Source organism: Aedes albopictus, chromosome 3 (assembly GCF_035046485.1).
Source record: "Aedes albopictus strain Foshan chromosome 3, AalbF5, whole genome shotgun sequence".
Classification (NCBI taxonomy): Eukaryota; Metazoa; Arthropoda; class Insecta; order Diptera; family Culicidae; genus Aedes; species Aedes albopictus.
The window spans coordinates 143031652-143052134 of record NC_085138.1 but is presented as its reverse complement, the minus strand read 5'-3'; the positions used below and the strand labels follow the sequence as shown (position 1 = coordinate 143052134).

At 39.8% G+C, this 20483-nt stretch overlaps 2 protein-coding genes across 19 annotated transcripts in view; one reads left to right on the top strand and one right to left on the bottom strand.

Moving 5' to 3' along the window:
* LOC109424083 (uncharacterized) overlaps positions 1-20483 on the bottom strand; it is a 638365-nt gene that overhangs the window by 288290 nt on the left and 329592 nt on the right. The gene's annotated exons all lie outside the window — the stretch shown is intronic.
* LOC109424093 (zinc finger protein 574) lies at positions 10820-13628 on the top strand. Of its 2 annotated transcripts, none has more exons than XM_019699184.3 (2): positions 10820-12816; positions 13485-13628. In XM_019699184.3, exon 1 carries the CDS (start codon positions 11536-11538, stop codon positions 12802-12804), a length of 1269 nt encoding a protein of 422 aa, XP_019554729.3. In that variant the 5' UTR covers positions 10820-11535; the 3' UTR covers positions 12805-12816; positions 13485-13628. The 2 variants fall into 2 exon arrangements, with proteins under 2 accessions (XP_019554729.3, XP_019554730.3); XM_019699185.3 differs by having other exon boundaries at positions 10820-12822; positions 13485-13601.

Below are 20483 nucleotides of genomic sequence, written 5' to 3'. Positions count from 1 at the left end.
GCGCGTTGATCCTCTGCACGTAGGGCCCATAGAGGACGACCGGTCTAATCAGCGTTTTGTAGATGGTTAACTTCGTGTTACGGCGAACTTTGTTCGATCGTAGAGTTCTGCGGAGTCCAAAGTAAGCACGATTTCCTGCCACAATGCGCCTCTGAATTTCTCTGCTGGTGTCGTTGTCGTCGGTCACCAGTGAGCCCAAGTACACGAAATCTTCAACCGTCTCGATTTCATCACCGTCGATATGAATTCGGGGTGGCGGGCGCGGTGATTCCTCCCTGGAGCCCTTTGCCATCATGTACTTTGTCTTCGACACATTAATGACTAATCCGATTCGCCTGGCTTCACTCTTTAGTCGGTTGTACGTTTCCGCCATCGTCTCAAATTTACGAGCAATAATATCAATATCATCGGCGAAACCAAGCAGCTGAACGGACTTCGTGAAAATCGTCCCACTCGTGTTTATCCCCGCTCTTCTTATTACACCCTCCAAAGCAATGTTGAACAGCAAGCACGAAAGACCATCACCTTGCCGTAACCCTCTGCGAGATTCGAAGGGACTCGAGAGTGTCCCTGATACTCGAACTACGCACATCACTCGATCCATCGTCGCCTTGATCAACCGTATCAGTTTATCCGGGAATCCGTATTCGTGCATAATCTGCCATAGCTGTTCTGCCTAATATACCCAAGAACGTTCGAATCTGGCGACATGAACGCGCAAGCAGGATGGGAGGAAATGTACAGACCGGTAATTGGGCGAAACAGCCTGCACGGCGTATCGAATGATAACGGCCAGCGATGCGTAAACTTTGCAGCCTGCCGTGGTATGGTACTTTAAAGCACCTTTTTTCCTCGCAAAGATATCCACAAAGCCACCTGGAGATCACCGGACCAACAAACAGAAAATCAAATCGGCTACGTTCTAATCGACGGTAAATTCTTCTCGGATATAACCAATGTCCGCACATACCGCAGTGCGAATATAGATTCGGATCACTACTTAGTCGCTGTATGCATGCATGCGCTCAAAACTTTCGACAGTTATCATCACGCGTCGAAGTCGAACGCCGCGGCTCAACTACGAGCAGCTGCGTAACGTAGAAGTGGTTCAATACTATGCGCAGCAGTTGACAGTGGCCCTACCAACGGAAGAGCAGCTTGGCGCAGCTACACTTGAAGATGGCTGGAGGGACATCCGATCCGCCATAGGTAGTACCTCGGCTACAGCACTAGGCTTCGCGACTCCGAATCACAGAAACGACTGGTACGACGGCGAATGTGAACAGATGAAAAACGAGAAGAATGCAGCATGGGCGAGAATGCTGCAACACCGTACGAGAGCGAAGAGGCACGTTATAGACATGAGCGGATCAGGCAGATCTCAGTCTTCCGGATGAAGAAGCGCCAGCAGGAAGAACGAGATCGCGAAGCGATGGAAGCGCTGTACCGCGCTAAGGACACACGAAAGTTCTACGAGAAGCTGAACCGCTCGCGCAGAGGCTTTGTGCCACAAGCCGGTATGTGCCGAGATAATCACGGGAATATTCTCACGAGCGTGCGTGAGATGGTCGAGAGGTGGCGGCAGCATTACGATGAGCACCTCAATGGCGACGTTGCAAGTACCGAAGGTGGCGTGGTAACAGATCTAGGAGTATGTGCACAGGACGAAAGACTTCCGGCCCCTGACCTTCAAGAGATTGAGGAGGAGGTTGGCCGGTTGAAAAACAGCAAAGCCGCTGGAGCAGATCAACTACCAAGCGAGCTTCTAAAAAACGGTGGAGAAGCACTGGTGAGAGCACTACACTGGGTCATTACCAAGATTTGGGAGGAGGAAGTATTACCGGAGGAATGGATGGAAGGTATCGTGTGTCCCATCTACAAAAAGGGCGACAAGTTGGATTGCGGAAACTACCGCGCGATCACACTACTGAGCGCTGCCTACAAGATACTCTCTCAAATTTTATGCCGCCGTCTATCACCGATTGCAAGAGAGTTCGTGGGGCAATATCAGGCTGGATTTATGGGTGAACGCGCTACAACGGACCACATGTTCGCCATCCGCCAGGTGTTGCAGAAATGCCGCGAATACAACGTGCCCACGCATCACTTGTTCATCGATTTCAAATCGGCGTATGATACAATCGATCGAGAACAGCTATGGCAGATTATGCACGAATACGGATTCCCGGATAAACTGATACGGTTGATCAAGGCGACAATGGATCGAGTGATGTGCGTAGTTCGAGTATCAGGGACACTCTCGAGTCCCTTCGAATCTCGCAGACGCAGAGGGTTACGGCAAGGTCTTTCGTGCTTGCTGTTCAACTGTTCAAGGTTGTAACTAGGAGAGCGGGGATAAACGCGAGTGGGACGATTTCACGAAGTCCGTTCAGCTGCTTGGTTTCGCTGATGATATTGATATTATAGTTCGTAAATTTGAGACGATGGCGGAAACGTACATCCGACTAAAGAGTGAAGCCAGGCGAATCGGATTAGTCATTAATGTGTCAAAGACAAAGTACATGATGGCAAAGGGCTCCAGGGAGGAATCACCGCGCCCGCCACCCCGAATTTATATCGACGGTGATGAAATCGAGGCGGTTGAAGAATTCGTGTACTTGAGCTTACTGGGGACCGCCGACAACGACACCAGCAGAGAAATTCAGAGGCGCATTGTGGCAGAAAATCGAGCTTTTTTTGTCTCTGTTCGGGACATAACCACTGCGACCAATATTTTGATCTATTGTGGTATACCCCGTGTCCTTTGTATAGTGCATGTCGTATTACTTTATCACCATTGAGAAGTTATAAAGTATTCGGTTTTGTTACAGTAGTCATTTTCAACATAATCGCAAGGAAGGATTCTGATTTATAGGTTCCGCTTTTAACCAGAGATGCATTTGAACGCGTTCTGTTCATGTTCTGTTCAAGAGCTGTGCTCACGTGAGCAGAGTTTAAAATTTTCATTTTCAATGAGTGAAATTCAACGTGAATTTTGAAAATTCTCAACTGAGGGATCAAAATAAAATTCATTTTGGCGAATGAATTTTTTCACCTATTCATTCATTTTTCTGTCACTGACAATTTTCACTGAGAAATATAACTGGACCGTAACTCTCGATTATACTTCCAATCACCTCAAAACTTGTGTATAGCAGTTAATTAGAATATTAATTATGTACTCTATTTGTCCATTAAGTCGGATTGTGCGTCTGTCAACAGAAATTGGACTTCTTACGACGTGCGAGAAAATATTCGTGACAGAGAATTGAATGAAAAAAGAGAGGCATTCAGCTGACAATGAATGTGACCAAACACGAATGAAAAAATGAGAATGTCAATCTTCACTTTCAATCTTCGATTTTTTTACTCTCTGCACGTGAGCCGTGTTCATTCGCCTTGACGGAGGCTCTCTGAGAGAATTGCGCTTGCGTGAAAACAATTTTTTTTAACATGGGAAAGGATAGGAGCTGCATTTTCAAATGCTTCTAATTCTTTCTAGAATTTTTTTCTAGCAAAACGTTCTTAATGTTATCGAATGAGATTTTGATACGCTATATTATAGACATAACATTGTGATTTAAAAACTTTTGTCTAAAACCAGTTATAATGTAGCTAATTTTTTTTTTTTTTTTTTTTTTTGAGGCTTTAAATTTATTAATTTTAATTCATTCGCCTCCAATGTAGCTAATTGAAAGTATATTGCAAAACATTAACACTTTTTTCAATCTGAAGTCCCTAAAATATTTTAGAAGCATTTGAAAATGCAGCTCCTATCCTTTCCCATGTTAAAAAAAAATTGATTTCACGCACAGCGCAATTCTCTCAGAGAGCCTCCGTCAAGGCGAATGTTCAAACATTTCAGGCGCCTGATCACAGTGCTCTTCGTAGCTAGTAGCAACTGATAGCAACAAATTGCTACTGGGTGTGTCATACCAATGTGATATAAGTGTCATACAGCTATTCTTCCTGCAAATGCTAGACCTAGTACCTACCATACTGCAAAATAGGGTTTCTAAGTGGAAATTTAATGATTAACCTATTAAATGGTTGTTCAAGGTATGGAATGTGAGAACCAATTAGTAATCTATTTGGGCAATCCGAGCAATCGCGGCATAATGCGTGGGCCCCACACTGCGGGGACAACCGGCGGAGACTTGACTGCTCCATGAAAAGTATCGAATAAAAGGGCTCTTCTCACTACATCCGGCCAAGGTCGGACATCTATTTATGTTCAACGATATTATGGCGTAGTTCTTACTGCGCCATTACTGCGCATCGGATGGTCCCTACAGAGCTGAAAAGTACACCCAAGAGCACACCCAAGAGCACACCCAAGAGCACACCCTTGAGCACGCCATAATATCGTTGTAATGGAATCGAAGAGCTCACCCCGGCCTAGTGTAATGAGAATGGCATACGATACCTAACGAAAGCTAAGGGCAGCATGGGAATGTTGCTTTCTCGTAATAGAAATACACTAGAACTCCAGTGGCGCTGTAGTCAGTTTCCCTATTTATTTATTTCAATTAATACTATTGTAATAATTAAATATTTTTAAGTGTCCATCTTGTAGAGGATCTTTTGTTTTGGTAAACAAAATTGATTTGACACTTCAAGTACCGCTACTGACGCTGTAATGTCGTGGCAAACTAGATGTTAGTCACACGAACAGTCGCGACATTGGACTTCTGTGGCTAGTTATTCTATTTTTCTCGTTGACAGGAAACTACTTATTCCAATTTCCCAATCCAAATATGTATGACGCTTCTGGCATGTCAGTTTTGAACACCGCTCCGTGTTCAATCTAGTAATCTAGATTGTGTTCAAAAGTTTGAACATGCTCTTGAGAGCTTTATGGGAACAATTTTGGCACGCTCACAGATCATGAGCGTTCAAAATGCATCTCTGCCATCTCGGCTACACCTAAAACCGAGACCTAACACTTTCAACAAGGTGTAAAATGTAATAAGGACCAGAGTGTTTTCCTTTGATTACTCAAATGTGCTGCTCCACTAGCTGGAAGCAGTTAGGGCTAGGGTTCGGTTTGGTAGATCTTTCGCCGCAACGCAACCCAAAAAGGTGATCTTACCCACGCGACGGGCTCCGTTAAAGATCGAGCATGTTTTAAACCCCCTCAACCATTCATCCCTCAGCACGGGTCGCCTGACACCTTGGATTGGGGTTACCTGTTTGGTGGACTTTTACCCCCGGAACAGGTGGTCCGAAGTGCTATTCTCGAGCTTACTTTGGACTCCGCAGAACTCTACGATCGAATGAAGTTCGCCGTAACACGAAGTTAACTATCAACAAAACGCTGATTAGACCAGTATGGGCACGAAACATGGATCCTTCGTGCAGAGGATCAACGCGCCCTTGGAGGTTTCGAACGGCGGATGTTGCGTACCATCTACGGCGGAGTGCAGATGGAAGACGGGACTTGGAGAAGGCGAATGAACCACGAGCTGCATCAGCTGCTGAGAGAACCAACCATCGTCCATACCGCGAAAATCGGGAGGCTACGGTGGACGGGTCACGTCATAAGGATGTCGAATAGCAACTCGACTAAAATGGTTCTCGTGGGTCATCCGACCGGTACAAAAAGACGTGGAGCGCAGCGAGCTAGGTGGGTCGACCGAGTGGAGGACGATCTGTGGACCCTACGCAGAGTGCGGAACTGGAGACAAACAGCCATGGACCGAGTGGAATGGAGACGGCTACTATGTACAGCAGAGGCCACCCCGGCCTTAGCCTGATCGGTAAGGTAAGGTAAGTAAAAGCGCTGTGTTACTTCAATGTTGGATTTTACGGCTGCAGAATGCAACAAAACCTGTTCAGTTAAACAAATAAATCACTTTTTCCCAGTTGGTAAATGGAAACAACAAGCTGTCTTCGTCTAGGGAGGTTGCAAGCAAAGGTATAGGTGGAGTTTCTGCATACAAAACATCGTATTCAACCACAGAGAAAAATTTCTTCGTTGCACTGTGATGGCGTTTTTAGATGTGTTGGGCAAAATAATGGTAAACAAAAATATATCCCGAACCGAAATATGTTGGTCGTTATTCTACAGCTACATCCATCTCAATTTAGAAACTTTCTGCTCAATCGTTCTTTGGACACATGCTTAGATTTCAATTGCTAAGAATGTGACCGACTTTTCTAATAAACACCTACGATCAAATCATAGTTTTTGGTCATCCTATGTACCATAGTGTGCCGGGAATTGAATTCATGGTGTGCTCGAAATAGACGTGGACTAGACGGAAACAGAATTCGAGGGACAATTATTCAATCTTATTATTTTATGGGAATCGTAGTTCTTCGACAATATTTTTTAACTTGATATGACCCGAGCAGAAGAGAATAACAACAGCATAACAAAATGCGTTATTTTGGCAAAATAACTGCATAATGGAATTAGTAATTTTCATGTTATTAACATAACATATTGAGTTATAAACTTGTCTGTCATAAGCGGCAAAATAACAAGTCACATAACAAAAATTTGTTCCTGGAAAATCAATTTATTAACATGTTTTGTTAGTGGCAATAACAACTTAATAACAGTGGATTTGGGAAATATTTCAATAACAAATTTTGATATTAAAGAGTTATTGATAACATTCCGAAAGCAAAATTAGGGTAAAAACTAACTTTTTTTACTCATTTTTGGGTAATTATTTTAAGTGTGTTATTCTATTTTTAGAAAATAATAGATCACATAAAAAAATTTCGAATTCATTATAAAACTTACAAACATGGACGGGATTTGAACCTCCAATCCTGCTATCGTAAATTTTCAGTCGCCTTTACCAATGAGGCTATCACAGCACTTGCAGTGAGGGACGATAGAAGCTTTACTGGTTCTACGTATTGCCAGTTTCCCCATTCCCCCATTTCATGTTTGCCAGTCACAGGACAAAAATAGACAGAGATTTGAATGCAAGATCAAACAATGAACCTCTCTCTCTTACCAACAACGCTATCGCGGTGCGCAGACATGTGCACTGTAACACTAATAACAGTGGTGGCGTTCGCATGGCCCGTCGTCGGCTGTTTCGGAACAAAGAGAACGACGAAAAAGTTGCTAGTCGACTATTTATGATTGAGCTTCGTCATGGGGTGCATTTTGGCGGCGACAAAGATTCTTTCCAGACGGAGATGGTTATTTTTTATTTTTTGTTTTGTTCGCGTTGTGAGAACGGCGATTATACACGTACCTACGTGAGCGAAGGTAAAAGGTAATTATATCATATGCCGATATGATTATTTCTGCAGATGCTGTTTAGTTTTATTCTCCTCTCCTCTTCCTCTTCTTGGCGTAACGTCCTCACTGGGACAAAGCCTGCTTCTCAGCTTAGTGTTCTATGAGCACTTCCACAGTTATTAACTGAGAGCTTCCTCTGCCAATGACCATTTTGCATGTGTATATCGTGTGGCAGGCACGAAGATACTCTATGCCCAAGGAAGTCAAGGAAATTTCCTTTACGAAAAGATCCTGGACCGACCGGGAATCGAACCCGTCACCCTCAGCATGGTCATGCTGAATACCCGTGCGTTTACCGCCGCGGCTATATGGGCCCTTAGTTTTATTCTGTTTTAGATTATTTTTAGTAATGAAAAAAGATATTTATGACATAATGTCAAACAATATATGATCGAATAATAATAGATCTAAAGAAAAAAGTTATAATAGACAAATGCAATCATCAATTGAGCAGAATTGTCTGTATAGTTGACATTTTTATTGATTAGAATTATTTAGTAGGTACCATATTTGCTATCTCCACTCTCACTAACATTCATTACTTCGTAATACATAGTCTGTTCGGTACTTTTTGACGTTATAATTAGAGGTTAGAATAGCAGTACTGTTAAAATGACATATAAATTCAACTAAGTTTACTCAATTTTGAGATAAAAAAAACTCATTTGCAGATGTATCACTTTTTGAAGCTAAAATTTTACTTAACCTATAAGCATTGGGAATCGTAGAAAAGTGATAGGAATTTGGCACCGTAACGGGGCTGGGATATTGAAAGAAGGAAATTAATACAAAGATAAACATATCAATAGCTATGATGCTATATTTACCCAAAACTCAAATTATAGCAATGAATAAAATAAAAAATACGGGAGAGTCTGATGAAATTTCTAGAAGTTGCAATGCCTTTATTTTTTACTTCATAATATGAAACAGCAGACAATAAAATAAAGAAGGTAAACTATGTAATGGTTATATCTGCGATAAATTTTCTCCGATTTTGACAATATTGATCTCATTTGATCCAGATTTATTTTTTCCATCAAGAACAAATCCGACTGAACCGATCTGGTCATCGTGAGTTAAGAAAAACCCCGAATTGCCATACACGTGGAATTTTAGACCAGCTGTAATTGGCTTCTTTAGTGGTGTTGAGATAATTCCATATTCACAATCTACATGCCAAACTGAGCCGAAATCCAAATTTTCATGAACTTTGGTGCCCGGGAACCTATTTAAAAATCGATTTAAAGTTTGTATGGGAGCGATTTGTCGAATCACCCCTCGCCGCATTTCGTACTGGGCGGAGCTGTCAAGCAGTTGCCCAGCTGTCAAAAGGTGATTTCAAATTTTTGTGATTTTTGTAATTGAATTTAGATATCAAAATAAAGTTTAAAAAATCTGAAAAAAATCATACTGGCTTAAAAAAGGTGCTCTTTCGAATAAAACCAAAAAATCAATATATTATTCTTAATTTAAAAACCCAATTGATGATTGGTACAAATTAAGTACCTTACCAAGAAAAAAAAATGATAAATTTAAATTTATACGTTCAATATGTAGTCCGTCCAAGGTCTTAGGGGCTGTCCATAAACCACGTGGTCATTTTTTGGGACTTCTCAACCCCCCCCCCTCCTGCGTGGTCATTAGTCCATACAAAAAAAATTATTCGTCCATACAAAATAGTCATTGGCCGAGCCCCCCCCTTACACAGTACATCAAACCGTTTTTAATTAGATTTTGTTTTAGATTTTATAGAGGCATTTTAAAATCTTCTCCTGTGTGGTAGGGATAGGATTTTTCAAAACACCATCGTTCTTCTTCTTCTTCATGCACCATCAAATCACCAATAGCATATCCGCCCAGCCTAGGCCCAAAGTATTGACTTCAAAGTAATCCTTACGAAGCATAAATGTAAATTTCTTGATTTTGCTTTGGCTGACCAAGCCAAGGTTGACCGTAGCATTTTCATAATTCAAATCTCAATTTGTTCATCGAGCACATGTTCTGTTGTGCTGCAATTGAATGTTTTTTTTTTTTTTAATTTTTCAATTACATAGAATAAAGCTGTTTCCTTATAAGCATTTTCTGATCTTTTACCTGCTATCCATCGACCTTTTGCTCTACAAGCAATGAAAAAAAACGAATACTTAATCAAATTTCTCATTTTTTGTAATATAGCTAAAAATTAAAATTATTTCATATTCTGATACAATTATGTTATTTTTGCAACTGATTATTTTGTTCAGTTGCAAAAATAACAAAGTTATAACAGAGTTTGTTCTGATTTATTTGTAACAAAACTAGTTACAAAAGATTATAATATATTTTGTTATAATTTAGTTTGAAAAAGTTTGACTGTCTGTCTGGACTGTCCATGTCATAACAAAATTAAAACATAATTTGTTAGTTATATCACATTAAGATATAATTATGATATATTCTTGTTATGTTCATCTAGTCGGGTATGGCCTCCACTTTAGCATCCTATTCTACATCATATATGACTTCGTGATGGCTGAGAATTCTATATATTTAGACCAACATGTGAGAATGCGAACTTCAGTTTCTCTCTTCCCTAATAGGTGTATTTTCAACTATTCATGTACCTATCTTTCAAATGGGTAGATCCGACTTCATCCTCTGGAACGACAGGGAAAACATGTGAAATACAAAATATTTCTGAAAAATCCCATTCAAAACCATCTACAATTTTGGATTCAGCTGTCTGTATTAGCTTCGTTCAAACAAGTTTACTCCATAAGTTTGACATTTTTATCATTGAAATTCACATGTCAAAGGCGGAATCTGGAACGTCCCTTTGAAAACCTTAAAAACCTTCAATATCGTCTGCTATGTTCTCGTTTAGATGTATGCAGGGTACTGCGCCACTTGGGCAGTGGCTGGTATTTTGGGTACTTTTCAGCTACAACTCAGTCAATTTCAGAAATTTAGCAAAACCTCGCGCCGCCCAGCAGGGACTTTGTTTTGTACACATTACAGCACCTCCATGTCACGTAATATACCACACCTCTTATCAAATGTGATACCGTAAGCGTACCATACTTTGCGCACTTTTCAAAAAATCGTTAAACAGTTTTTCTGGTGCATTATGCAAACTTTTTCCCACGGAATACTAGCTAGTGATATGGGGCATGCACTTTGTCTCAGTTTGGATGTAATGATAAATGGAAGAGGAAGACAAATTGATGAGTGAATATGCAGTTGCTTTCCCTCAAATGCTGTAAATAACGTTGTAGAATGACGTAGATTTTGTTTCAAAATTTGTTTTAGTTTAGATAGCAATACCATAAAGTATTTGTGCACTCTCAATAATACAATAATAACCAAACTTGTTCCACAACAGAATGTAATATTGAAATGTTATTTAAGGGCTGCATACCAATTGCTTGGTCATAACAAAATAAGATTGTCCAACAAAACATGTTATGGAAACGTAATGCCTTGATAATTCAATAATAACAAAACAAGATATAAAAACAGGTTTTGTGATTTCGTAGTTATTAATTTGATATTCCCCTCTGCTCGGGGAAAGCTAATTTATAAATGAGTAATTGAAACCAAATTAGCCATGGTGCATTAGGCAAGATTAAACTCGATCATTTTTGATCAGTGCTTAGCTAGCCGAAAATTAGATGAAAACTCTATATTCTCCTCATATCCCCGAATCATCACTAATCGATTACAAAAAAAGATGTTGGCAGTTGGTTGCACATTCATCGGTCTCATTCATGATCAATCTGATCTACACTGCCTGTATCTTCATTGCCTGTGTATACGAGTAATATGTGCTGCGGAAAATGTCAAACCTAAAATTCGACCCATGAGACTATGGTCTAAACACGGTATGATAGAAGAAAGGATGGGTACACTCTCATCATCGTCATTTGATTTGCTCCATTATCAGTATTGTTGCAAGCAGAAGTTTTACTCTAGAGTACCAGGAGTGCCAGCTATCATATTGAGTTCTCCAAGTTCACTATCACAAAACCTATTGCAAGCCTATCCATATACGGGAGAACAGAAGATGTTTACAAAGTTCTTACAAATTCAGTTCACTACCACACACGCCTTTGAATTGGCTTATACCGTAGTCACTCATCAGCTAGTCGAGTTCTGATGCAATCAGTGTTCTCTAGTCTTCTGACCATTTATAAGTTGTGCAAATAAGGGACGTAGTGTTAACTCGGACTCAGTATAAAGCGTGTGGAAGTTCATCATTTTACGATAGTTTATCGAATCTAGAGGACATGGACGTTAAATCACATTTGACGAAAAGTTTGTGGGATCAAAAACCCATACCCGATGTTAGTGAAGATAAATTTGTGGGGAAAAAACAGTGGCCTTACAATGGAGCGCCCACGATGTTATATGAGCAAAGCTATGAGGTATCCATTAAGAAAGAAGACAATACTGACTTCCAGGAAAGCCCCCTCGATTTAAGTATTCGGAAAGATCACTGCAGTAACATTCCAACTGTTGTTCCGATACCAAGTTACACGTCCGGCCTAGAAATTCAACAAACAGTAATGGCGGGATTCACCTACAACCAGCAGTGGAGCTCTGCTCAAACACCACCGACCAGCGATCCACAAGTGTACATAATAGATTTTGTTGAGGACAAAACGAAGCAAATCGAAGAAGGTATTAAACGATACTGCCCTGATGTTGTGCAGAAAATAAAAACCGAGTCTTTGTGCGAATTGAAACCCGTACATCAACCAAACCTCAAGCTTTCGCCAAGTCCTTGCTACGAGCCAATATCGTCACACGATGAAGCAGAACCAACTCCGGGATTGACTTGCGGAGAAAACATTCGGTCAACACAACTAGCCACTGACTTAAATGATGCATCGGAGCCTAGTTCGACCTACAGCATTCCATCTACAAGCTATGCCCATGTGCCGTCCTTCGATATTGTTGATCTAGCTGCTACACATTCAGCCCCAGCGACTCCAACCGTTCAAGACATCGATCCATCAGAAGTCTACACGGTTCGGGAAACCTGCCCAGTCGATGCCTCACAACCCCAGGCAACTAAAAAGCCCATCTCGAAGAAACGCAGGCGTCAAATCCAGTACGGCAGCGAGTTCTATTGCAAGATCTGTGAGAAGCAATTCAGCAGACAGAGTAACTTGCTGCAGCATTTGCGCCTGAAGCACGAGGAACATCGGCCGTTCCGGTGTGACATCTGCGGGAAATCGTACTTCACAGAACAAGACATGCTTGGGCATCGCCAGAACCATGATCCTAGCAGGAAGCGGCATAAGTGCCCGAGTTGCGAAAAAAGCTATCGGCACATGAACGATCTCGATCGGCACTTCGCAACGCACCACGGCACGCCGACGTATGTGTGCGAGATCGAGGGCTGCCCGAAGGCGTTCGCACGGCGCGATCACATGTTGTTGCACTACGAGACCCACAAGGACCAATTGGACCGGCTGATTGCGATGACGATGTTGCATAAGGAAAAGGAGAATAAAGGCAAGCAGATGCGACGAGATCCGAGGGAGGATTGAAGAGTGACTTTTGTAAGTGTACGTTTCGATTGGTTACATCACAGACAAACAGACGTAACACTCTGATGATTCCCATCGTACACCGATTTAACGGTCTTTTTCAAAATTTGATAGTTGGCCAACTGCCCAACCGTGGCGCTCGCATAGTTTTTGTTCGAGTTTGACGTTTGCTCACTACCGCCACCTAGTTGGTGGTCGGCCAAACATTTAGCATTGGGCGAATATGTTTCCGTGACTATGATTTGAATCGAAAAATGTTCGAAGAGTTACGTCTGTTTGTCTGTGGTTACATCGTAGGGTAAGGCAAAGCTCAAGTAATCTCAAATTCAATAGACTTTCTGGACTTCAGTGCTTGCGAAGGCAGAAAAGCATATGCGTGCCTCTAACACCAAAGTGACATCAAGCGAATGTGTCCCAGTGTGAATGAAGGGCGTATACTTTTGTGTCTGTTCAACTAGGGCTAAAGTGGACAATTAGCTTGGGCAAACAAACGTTATTCACATCCTTTTTGTACCTGTTTGAGCGCTACCTAGTGAGCGCTATGTGAAACACGGCGTGAGTGGCATTGGGCACTTAGATTTTTAAGACGATGGTTGCAATCTGTTCTAAGTAATACGTCTGTTTGCCTGTGATTAATCGTTCATGTTTTTTTATTTATCGATTGATTTAACTATTCGCAGGAACGGACATCGGTGGCGCTCGCTTCGATTTTACTCTCGTTTGTCGTTTAGCACCCTATCGCCATCTTATGCCTACTTGACAGTTTTCACATGGAACGACCTGATTTCATGAATGATGATTTTTACGACTGTTTGTGTGATATATTTTATACTGTATAAAATAATAAATCTTTTAAACGTAAATGTGTTTGACACTCTTCTGTTTTTCGAATTCCAACCTAAATAGGACAGTTGAAAATGGAAAATTCACCTATGATTTTTCTGCAGAGCCTAATCGTATTCATCATTTTCTCTTCGTCGATTCACTTCTAAGCTAATAACTTGACCAAAACATAACAAAATTCTCCGGATTTTTGCTTTAGAAGCAAGATGTAAACGTTCGCTATGGGTCTAAATCAAACAAAGGCTCTGCTAAAACTCACTACACTTTTTGTAATAACAAAGGGAGATAATTGACAAAGGTAAATCAGCGGTGGTTTTTTTTGTATGCTTAAAAGTGAAATCTGCGTTGGAATTGCTACCGATTAATCCTAGGTGTGCATTGGGTTCGTAATGACCCAGACAGGTACGCTGTGCATGAAGAAGGTTAATGTAAGGCTTTTAGAGAAATTCTTCGGAAAAAGTCTACACCTAGGACCAGGAACTATCATATTAATGTAGCGTGGGCACAAATTTATCTATTTTTCTTAAAGGTTTTGTTGATTCTACAGTTTTGACACGATGAATTTCAAAAGCAGAAGTTTTAACAATGAATTTTGAAAATAAAATTTGCAGAACCAGCATCTGTTCGATGATTTTAAAGTAGCGTACGATTCCAGCAAGGGCGTAGCCAGGGGGGGGGCGTGCCCCCCCTCCCCCCCTGACCGATCAACTATATTCTAACTTATCCGAAAAACTTAGATGATTAGAGCTGTTTTTGACTAGTAAAAATAAAATTCTCCTGCATCCTCGTATTTTTTTAATGTATGCAGGAATTCCTTCGGAAATTCTTGGAGGAATACCTTCGAAAATTCCTGAGGGTATTCCCTCGGAAATACCTGGAGGAATTCCTTTAGAAATTCCTGAAGGAATTCCATCCAAAATTCCTGGAGGAATCCCTTCGCAAATTCCTGGAGCAATTCCTTCGGAAATTCCTTGGGCAGTTCCTTGGGAAAATCTTGGATGAATACCTTCGGAGATTTCTGGAGGAATTCTTTCAGAAATCCATAGTGAAATTCGTGAGGAAATCCTTAGAAGAATTCCTTACGAAATTCCTGGACAAAATCATTCCAAACTTCCTGGAGGAATGCTTTTGGAAATTCCTGGAAGAATTCTTTCGGAAATTGCTGGACGAATGTCATTGAAAATTCTTGGGGAAATTCCTTCCGAAAGTCCTGGAGGAATTCCTTCGGAAAGTCGTGGAGGATTTTTTTCGGAAATACTTTTTGGATTTTTTTTTTTGGAAATTCTTGCAGGAATTTCTTCGGAAGTTCCTAGCGGAATTCCTGGAGGAATTCCTTCGGAAATTCCAGGAGGAATTCAATCGGAAATTCCTGGAGGAATTCTTTCAGAAATTTCGGGAGGAATTCCTTCGGAAATTGCTGGACGAATTCCTTTGGAATTCCAGGAGGAATTCCTTTAGGAATTCCTGGAGGAATTCTTTCGGAAATTCCGGGAGGAATCCCTTCGGAAATTGCTGGGCGAATTTCATTGAAAATTCCAGGAGGAAATCCTTCGGAAATTCCTGCAATAATTTCTTCGGCAATGACTGGACGAATTCCTTCGGAAATTGCTGGACGAATTCTTCTGGAAATTCCTGGAGGAATTCCTTCGGAAATTGCTGGAGGATTTTTTTCGGAAATTCTTTTTAGATTTTTTTAAATTCCTGGAGAATTACCGTCGGAAACACCTAGCAGAATTCCTTCGGAAATTCCATTAGGAATTCCTTTAAAAATTCCTGTAGGAATTTTTTCAGAAATTTCGGGAGGAATTCCTTCGGAAATTGCTGTACGAATTCCTTTGGAGATTCCTGGAGGAATTCTTTCGGAAACTCCGGAAGCAATTCCTTCAAAAAATCCTGGAGAAATTCCTGAAAAAAAAATCAGAATTCTTGGACGAATCCCTTCGCAAATTCCTGGAAGAATTCCTTCGGAAATTCCTGAAGGAATTCCTTCGGAAATTCCTGAAGGAATTCCTTCGGAAATTCCTGAAGGAATTCGTTCAGAAATTCCTGAAGGAATTCGTTCGGAAATTCCTGAAGGAATTCCTTCGAAAATTTCTGGAGGAACTCCTTCGGAAATTCCTTGGGGAGTTCCCTCGAAAAATCTTGGATGAATACCTCCGGAAATTTCTGGAGAAATTCTTCAAAAAATCTATAGAGAAATTCCTGAGAAAATCCTTGGTTGAATTCCTTAGGACATTCCTGGAAAAAAATCATTCTAAATTTCTTAGAGGGATGCTTTTTATGATTCCTGGAGGAATTCCTTCGGAAACTACTGGACAAATTCTTTTGGAAATTCCAGGAGGAATTGCTTCGGAAATTGCTGGAATAACTTCTTTGGAAATTACTGGAAGAATTCGTTCAGAAATTCCTGGAGATATTCCTTCGGAAATTCCTGGAGAGTTTTTCTCGGAAAGTCTATTTGCATTTTATTTTTGGAAATTCCAAGAGGAATTCCCTCGAAAATTCATGGAGGAATTTATTTACAAATTCCGTTTGGAATTCCTTCAAAAATTCCTGGAGGAATTGTTTCGGAAATTCCGGGAGGAATTCCTTCGGAAATTGCTGGACGAATTCGTTTGAAGATTAATGGAAATTCCTGCAGGAATTCTTTCGGAATTTCTTCGGAAATTCCTGGAGAAATCTCTCCGGAATCTCTTGGATGCATTCCTTCTGAAATTCGTGAAGCAATTATTTCGGAAATTCCTGGAGGTATTCCTTCGGAAATTCTTGAAGAAATTTCATAAAAATTCCCGGAGGAATTCCATTGAAAATTCCTGGAGGAGTTCCTTTGGAAATTCCTTCGAAAATTCCTGGAGAAACTCTTTTTTTTTTGGAAATTCCAGGAAGAATTCCTTCAGAAATTCCAGGAGAAATTCTGTCGGAAATTCCTGGGGAAATTCCTTTGGAAATTTCGAAGGATTTTCTCCCGGAATTTCTGAAGGAATTCTTTCATGAATGTCGGAAGAAATCCCTCGATGAATTTCCGAAGGAATTCCTCCAGGAATTTTCCGACGGGATTCCTCTACGAATTTCCGAAGAAATTCCTCGAGGAATTTCCGGAGGAATTCCTCCAAGAATTTCCGAAGAAATTCTTCTAGGAATTTTCAAAGGAATTCCTCTTGGAATTTTTAAAGGATGTCTTCCTGGAATTTCCGAAGGAATTCCTCCATGAATTTCCGAATGAATTCCTCCAGGAATTTTCCGAAGGAATTCTTACATGAATTTCCAAAGGAATTCCTCCAGAAATTTTCCGACGGAATCCCTCCACGAATTTCCGAAGAAATTCCTCGAGGAATTCCCGAAGGAAATCCTCCACGAATTCTCGAAGGAATTCCTCCAAGAATTACCGAGGGAATTCCTTCAGGATTTTCCCGAAGAATTCCTCCATGAGTTTCCGGAGGAGCTTGTCCAGGAATTTCCGTAGGAATTCCTCCAGGAATTTTCAAAGGAATTTCTCCTGGAATTTTCAAAGGATTTTCTCCTGATTTTCCGAAGGAATTCCTCTACGAGTTTCCAAGAAATTCCTCCCGGAATTTCCAAAGGAATTTCTTATGGATTTGCTTTGAAATACATCCAAAAATTTCTGAATGAATTCCTCAAAAAAATTTTGACGGTTGTCCTCAAAAAGTTTCCTTAGGATTTTCTCACATAATCCCCAAACGTGTTTCTGAAGGAATGTTTGAAGAAGTTTACTAAGTTTTCGTAGGAGTTTCTCAATACATTTTTGAAGGAATTTCTTGAGGAATTTCCGAAGAAACTTCTCAAAGATCTTTTGCTGGAATTCCTTGAGGAATTTCGTAAAGATTTATAAAAAACCGAAAAAAAATCCTCAACGAACTTATCAAACGATTTCTCACAAAATTTCCGAAGGTATTCCATAAGACATTTCAGACATATGTCAAAAAAAATCCAAACGAACTCCTTTAACAATTTCCGAATTTTCATTATCAAGGCATTTTTTAAGGAACTCTTCAAAGAATTTCCGAATGAGTTCCTCTAGGAAATAAAAAATCTCAAAAAGCATTTCTTCAGGAATTTCCGAAATATTTTTTCAAGGAAGTTTTGAAAGATTTTTAAAGAAATTCCTTATGGAATTTCGGAAGGGATATCTCAAGAGACTTTTAGTGATTTTTTTTTTCAATATTTTCGAAAGAATTGCTACAGGAATTTTGGGAAGGAATTCTCACAGAAATTTCCGGATGAATTCCTCCAAGAATTTTTGAAGGCATCCCTCAATGAATTTTCGGAAGAATTCCTCACGAAAACTCCGAAGGAGTTCCTCAAGGAATATTCTAAATCTATTCCAAAGAAATTCCTCAAGGAATTCCCGAAGAATCTTTTAAAGGAAATCGTAGAAGAACTCTCGAAGGAATGTCTTATGGAATTTCTCAAGGAGCTTTATAAATGAAGGAATTCCTCAAGAAATTTCTGAAGAATTTGTCAAGGAATTTCAGGTGGAATTTCTTATGGATTTTCGAAATAAATTCCTGAAATTAATTTTTAATTGATTCCTTTAAAAAAATCCGAATGCATTCCTCTAGCAACTTCCAAAGATATTCCTCCAGGAATTTCCAAAGGAATTCCTTTAGAAATTTTCAAAGAATTTTTTTCGGTAATTCCGAAGGAATTCATTAAAGGATTTTTCGAAGAAATTTCTCAAAAAATTTCTTAGGGTATTCCTCAAGGAAAGGAATCGTAGTTTGATTGGAATTTTTGAAAGAATTCCCGGAGAAATTCTTAAAGTATTTTCTGGAGCTTCCCAAACGGATTTCTGGTTGAATTAAGAATGATATTTGTAAAGAATTACTGGGGAAATTCTCAAAAGAATGCATGGTGAAATTCGTAATAAAACTTCTGGAGGAATTATTGAAGAAATTTCTGAAGGTATTCAAAACGGAATTACTGCAAGTTTTCCGAAGGTAATTTCTTCTGGAATATCTACATTAAAATAACATGGAAACACATTAAAGAAATTTCTGGAGAAACTGCTGGATAAATTCAAATTCATGATGGCATTTGTTAAGAAATTCCTGACGCAATATCTTGAGAAATTCCTCAGGATTATAATCATATATGATTCTTCCATTGAACCATTCCTGTTAATCACCCATATTTCATACTTCACTTTTATTTTTTTTTAATGATGAAGTATTCGAACTCCTTGTTACTGCAAAGTGGTTTTCAGTGTAAGAGTGCTCACCCCCCCCCCCCCCCCCCTGGCCGAAAAGCTGGCTACGCCCTTGGATTCCAGTGAAAAGAAGGAGCTTCTGCAGAGCTAACACCAGAACATGGTTTTACGATGAAACTTATTAGGCTTATAGGTGCTTACCATTCTATATGTTCTGAGTTTCTCGATCATCATAAAGTTCATTACCTGGAAAGATACATAAAATAGATAGAGTTAAAATGTGTTTTAAACTTTAAAACATTAAAATAAACAACTTAAAGATTAAAGCATAGGGGAATTGTGGGTAAAATGAACAGGGTGGTGTTTTACAGCATTTAGGGTATTTATACATGTTTTAACAATTGGGTTCTCTGCATAAACGTAAATCAATATACTTTTGCTGATCTTGAACTTTAAAATTAACTAAACCATTTTAAAATGACGAAAATATCAATGTCTAAATTAACGACTCATGCAAAATATTTCGTTTAACAAAATCGAATTTGAAGAAGGAGATTATCTGATCGTTTGATTGCAATTGCGACTGCCGCGCCGAAAATCATCCCAAATTATCCTTTATACCTTCAAAAATAGCTTTATCGTATTCTTTAGGAAATCTTTCTTAAAGAATAATTTGTCTTCAAGAATCTTTTAAATGATTTATGCAAGGATTTAATTCAGTATCTCTCCAAGCACTCCTTCAGAAGGAATTCTTACAGAATTGCCTACATGTTTTTCCAAATATTTCTGAAATGATTTTTCCATGGAAGTCTAGTATATCTCCAAAAATTCTACAAAGATTTCTCAATTATTCCCTCACATGACTCTTTCAGAAATTTCCCCAAAAAAATTATCTTCACATTTTCTCAACCAATCATCACTCATCTTGGCGTTCTGTCGAAGATTTCTCAAGAAATTTTTCCTGGGGTTCCTTCAAAAATTCCTCCAAGGATTCCGTCAAGAATTACTGCAACGATGTCTTCGAAAAATTTCTACAAAGATCGTTCAAGGAGTTTCCCTAAGGTTTTACTATGAGATTCATCCAAGAGTACCTCCAGTGTATTTCCAAAGAATCCATTGGATGAAAATTCACTACCTTCAAGAGTTCCTGCAGAAGTTCCTCTAAGAAAATCTATAGGAATTCTTTCGAAAAATCCTTCTGGAATTCCTCCGAAGATTTTTTTTTAGAAGAGACACGGACACGTTCATTGCTTCCAGTGAGCTGTTTCGCTCTTTGAAGGAAGCACGTAACTAGATAACGGGCTACCATAAAACGCACAGTGGCACAGTCGAAAACTTTCCTGATAGCTGCGGTGGAAATCGAACTCGCGTTCCTCAGCACGATTAGACTCTAAGAGCTTGGTGATACTAGCCGCACGACCACGGAACCGGATCCATCTACTCTTCATGAATCCTAGTTTCCCCAAGAATTCCCTCGGAAGTTTTTGCTTCTAAAACATCTATTGCGATTTTTGATAAGGCTCCTTTAAAATTCTTCAAAGCACTTCATCCCTTTGTTTTGAGTATGATGAAACTGGGAGAGTACATGCTTAGTAAAGAAACAAATACCCTGTAAAAAATATTTGTTTCAGAAGTTTCTCCAAAGATTCCTTCAGGAATTCCTAGAAAC

Excerpts from the sequence above, each read along its gene's own strand:
- LOC109424093 (XM_019699184.3), top strand. The coding sequence starts at position 11,536 with ATGGACGTTAAATCACATTTGACGAAAAGTTTGTGGGATCAAAAACCC.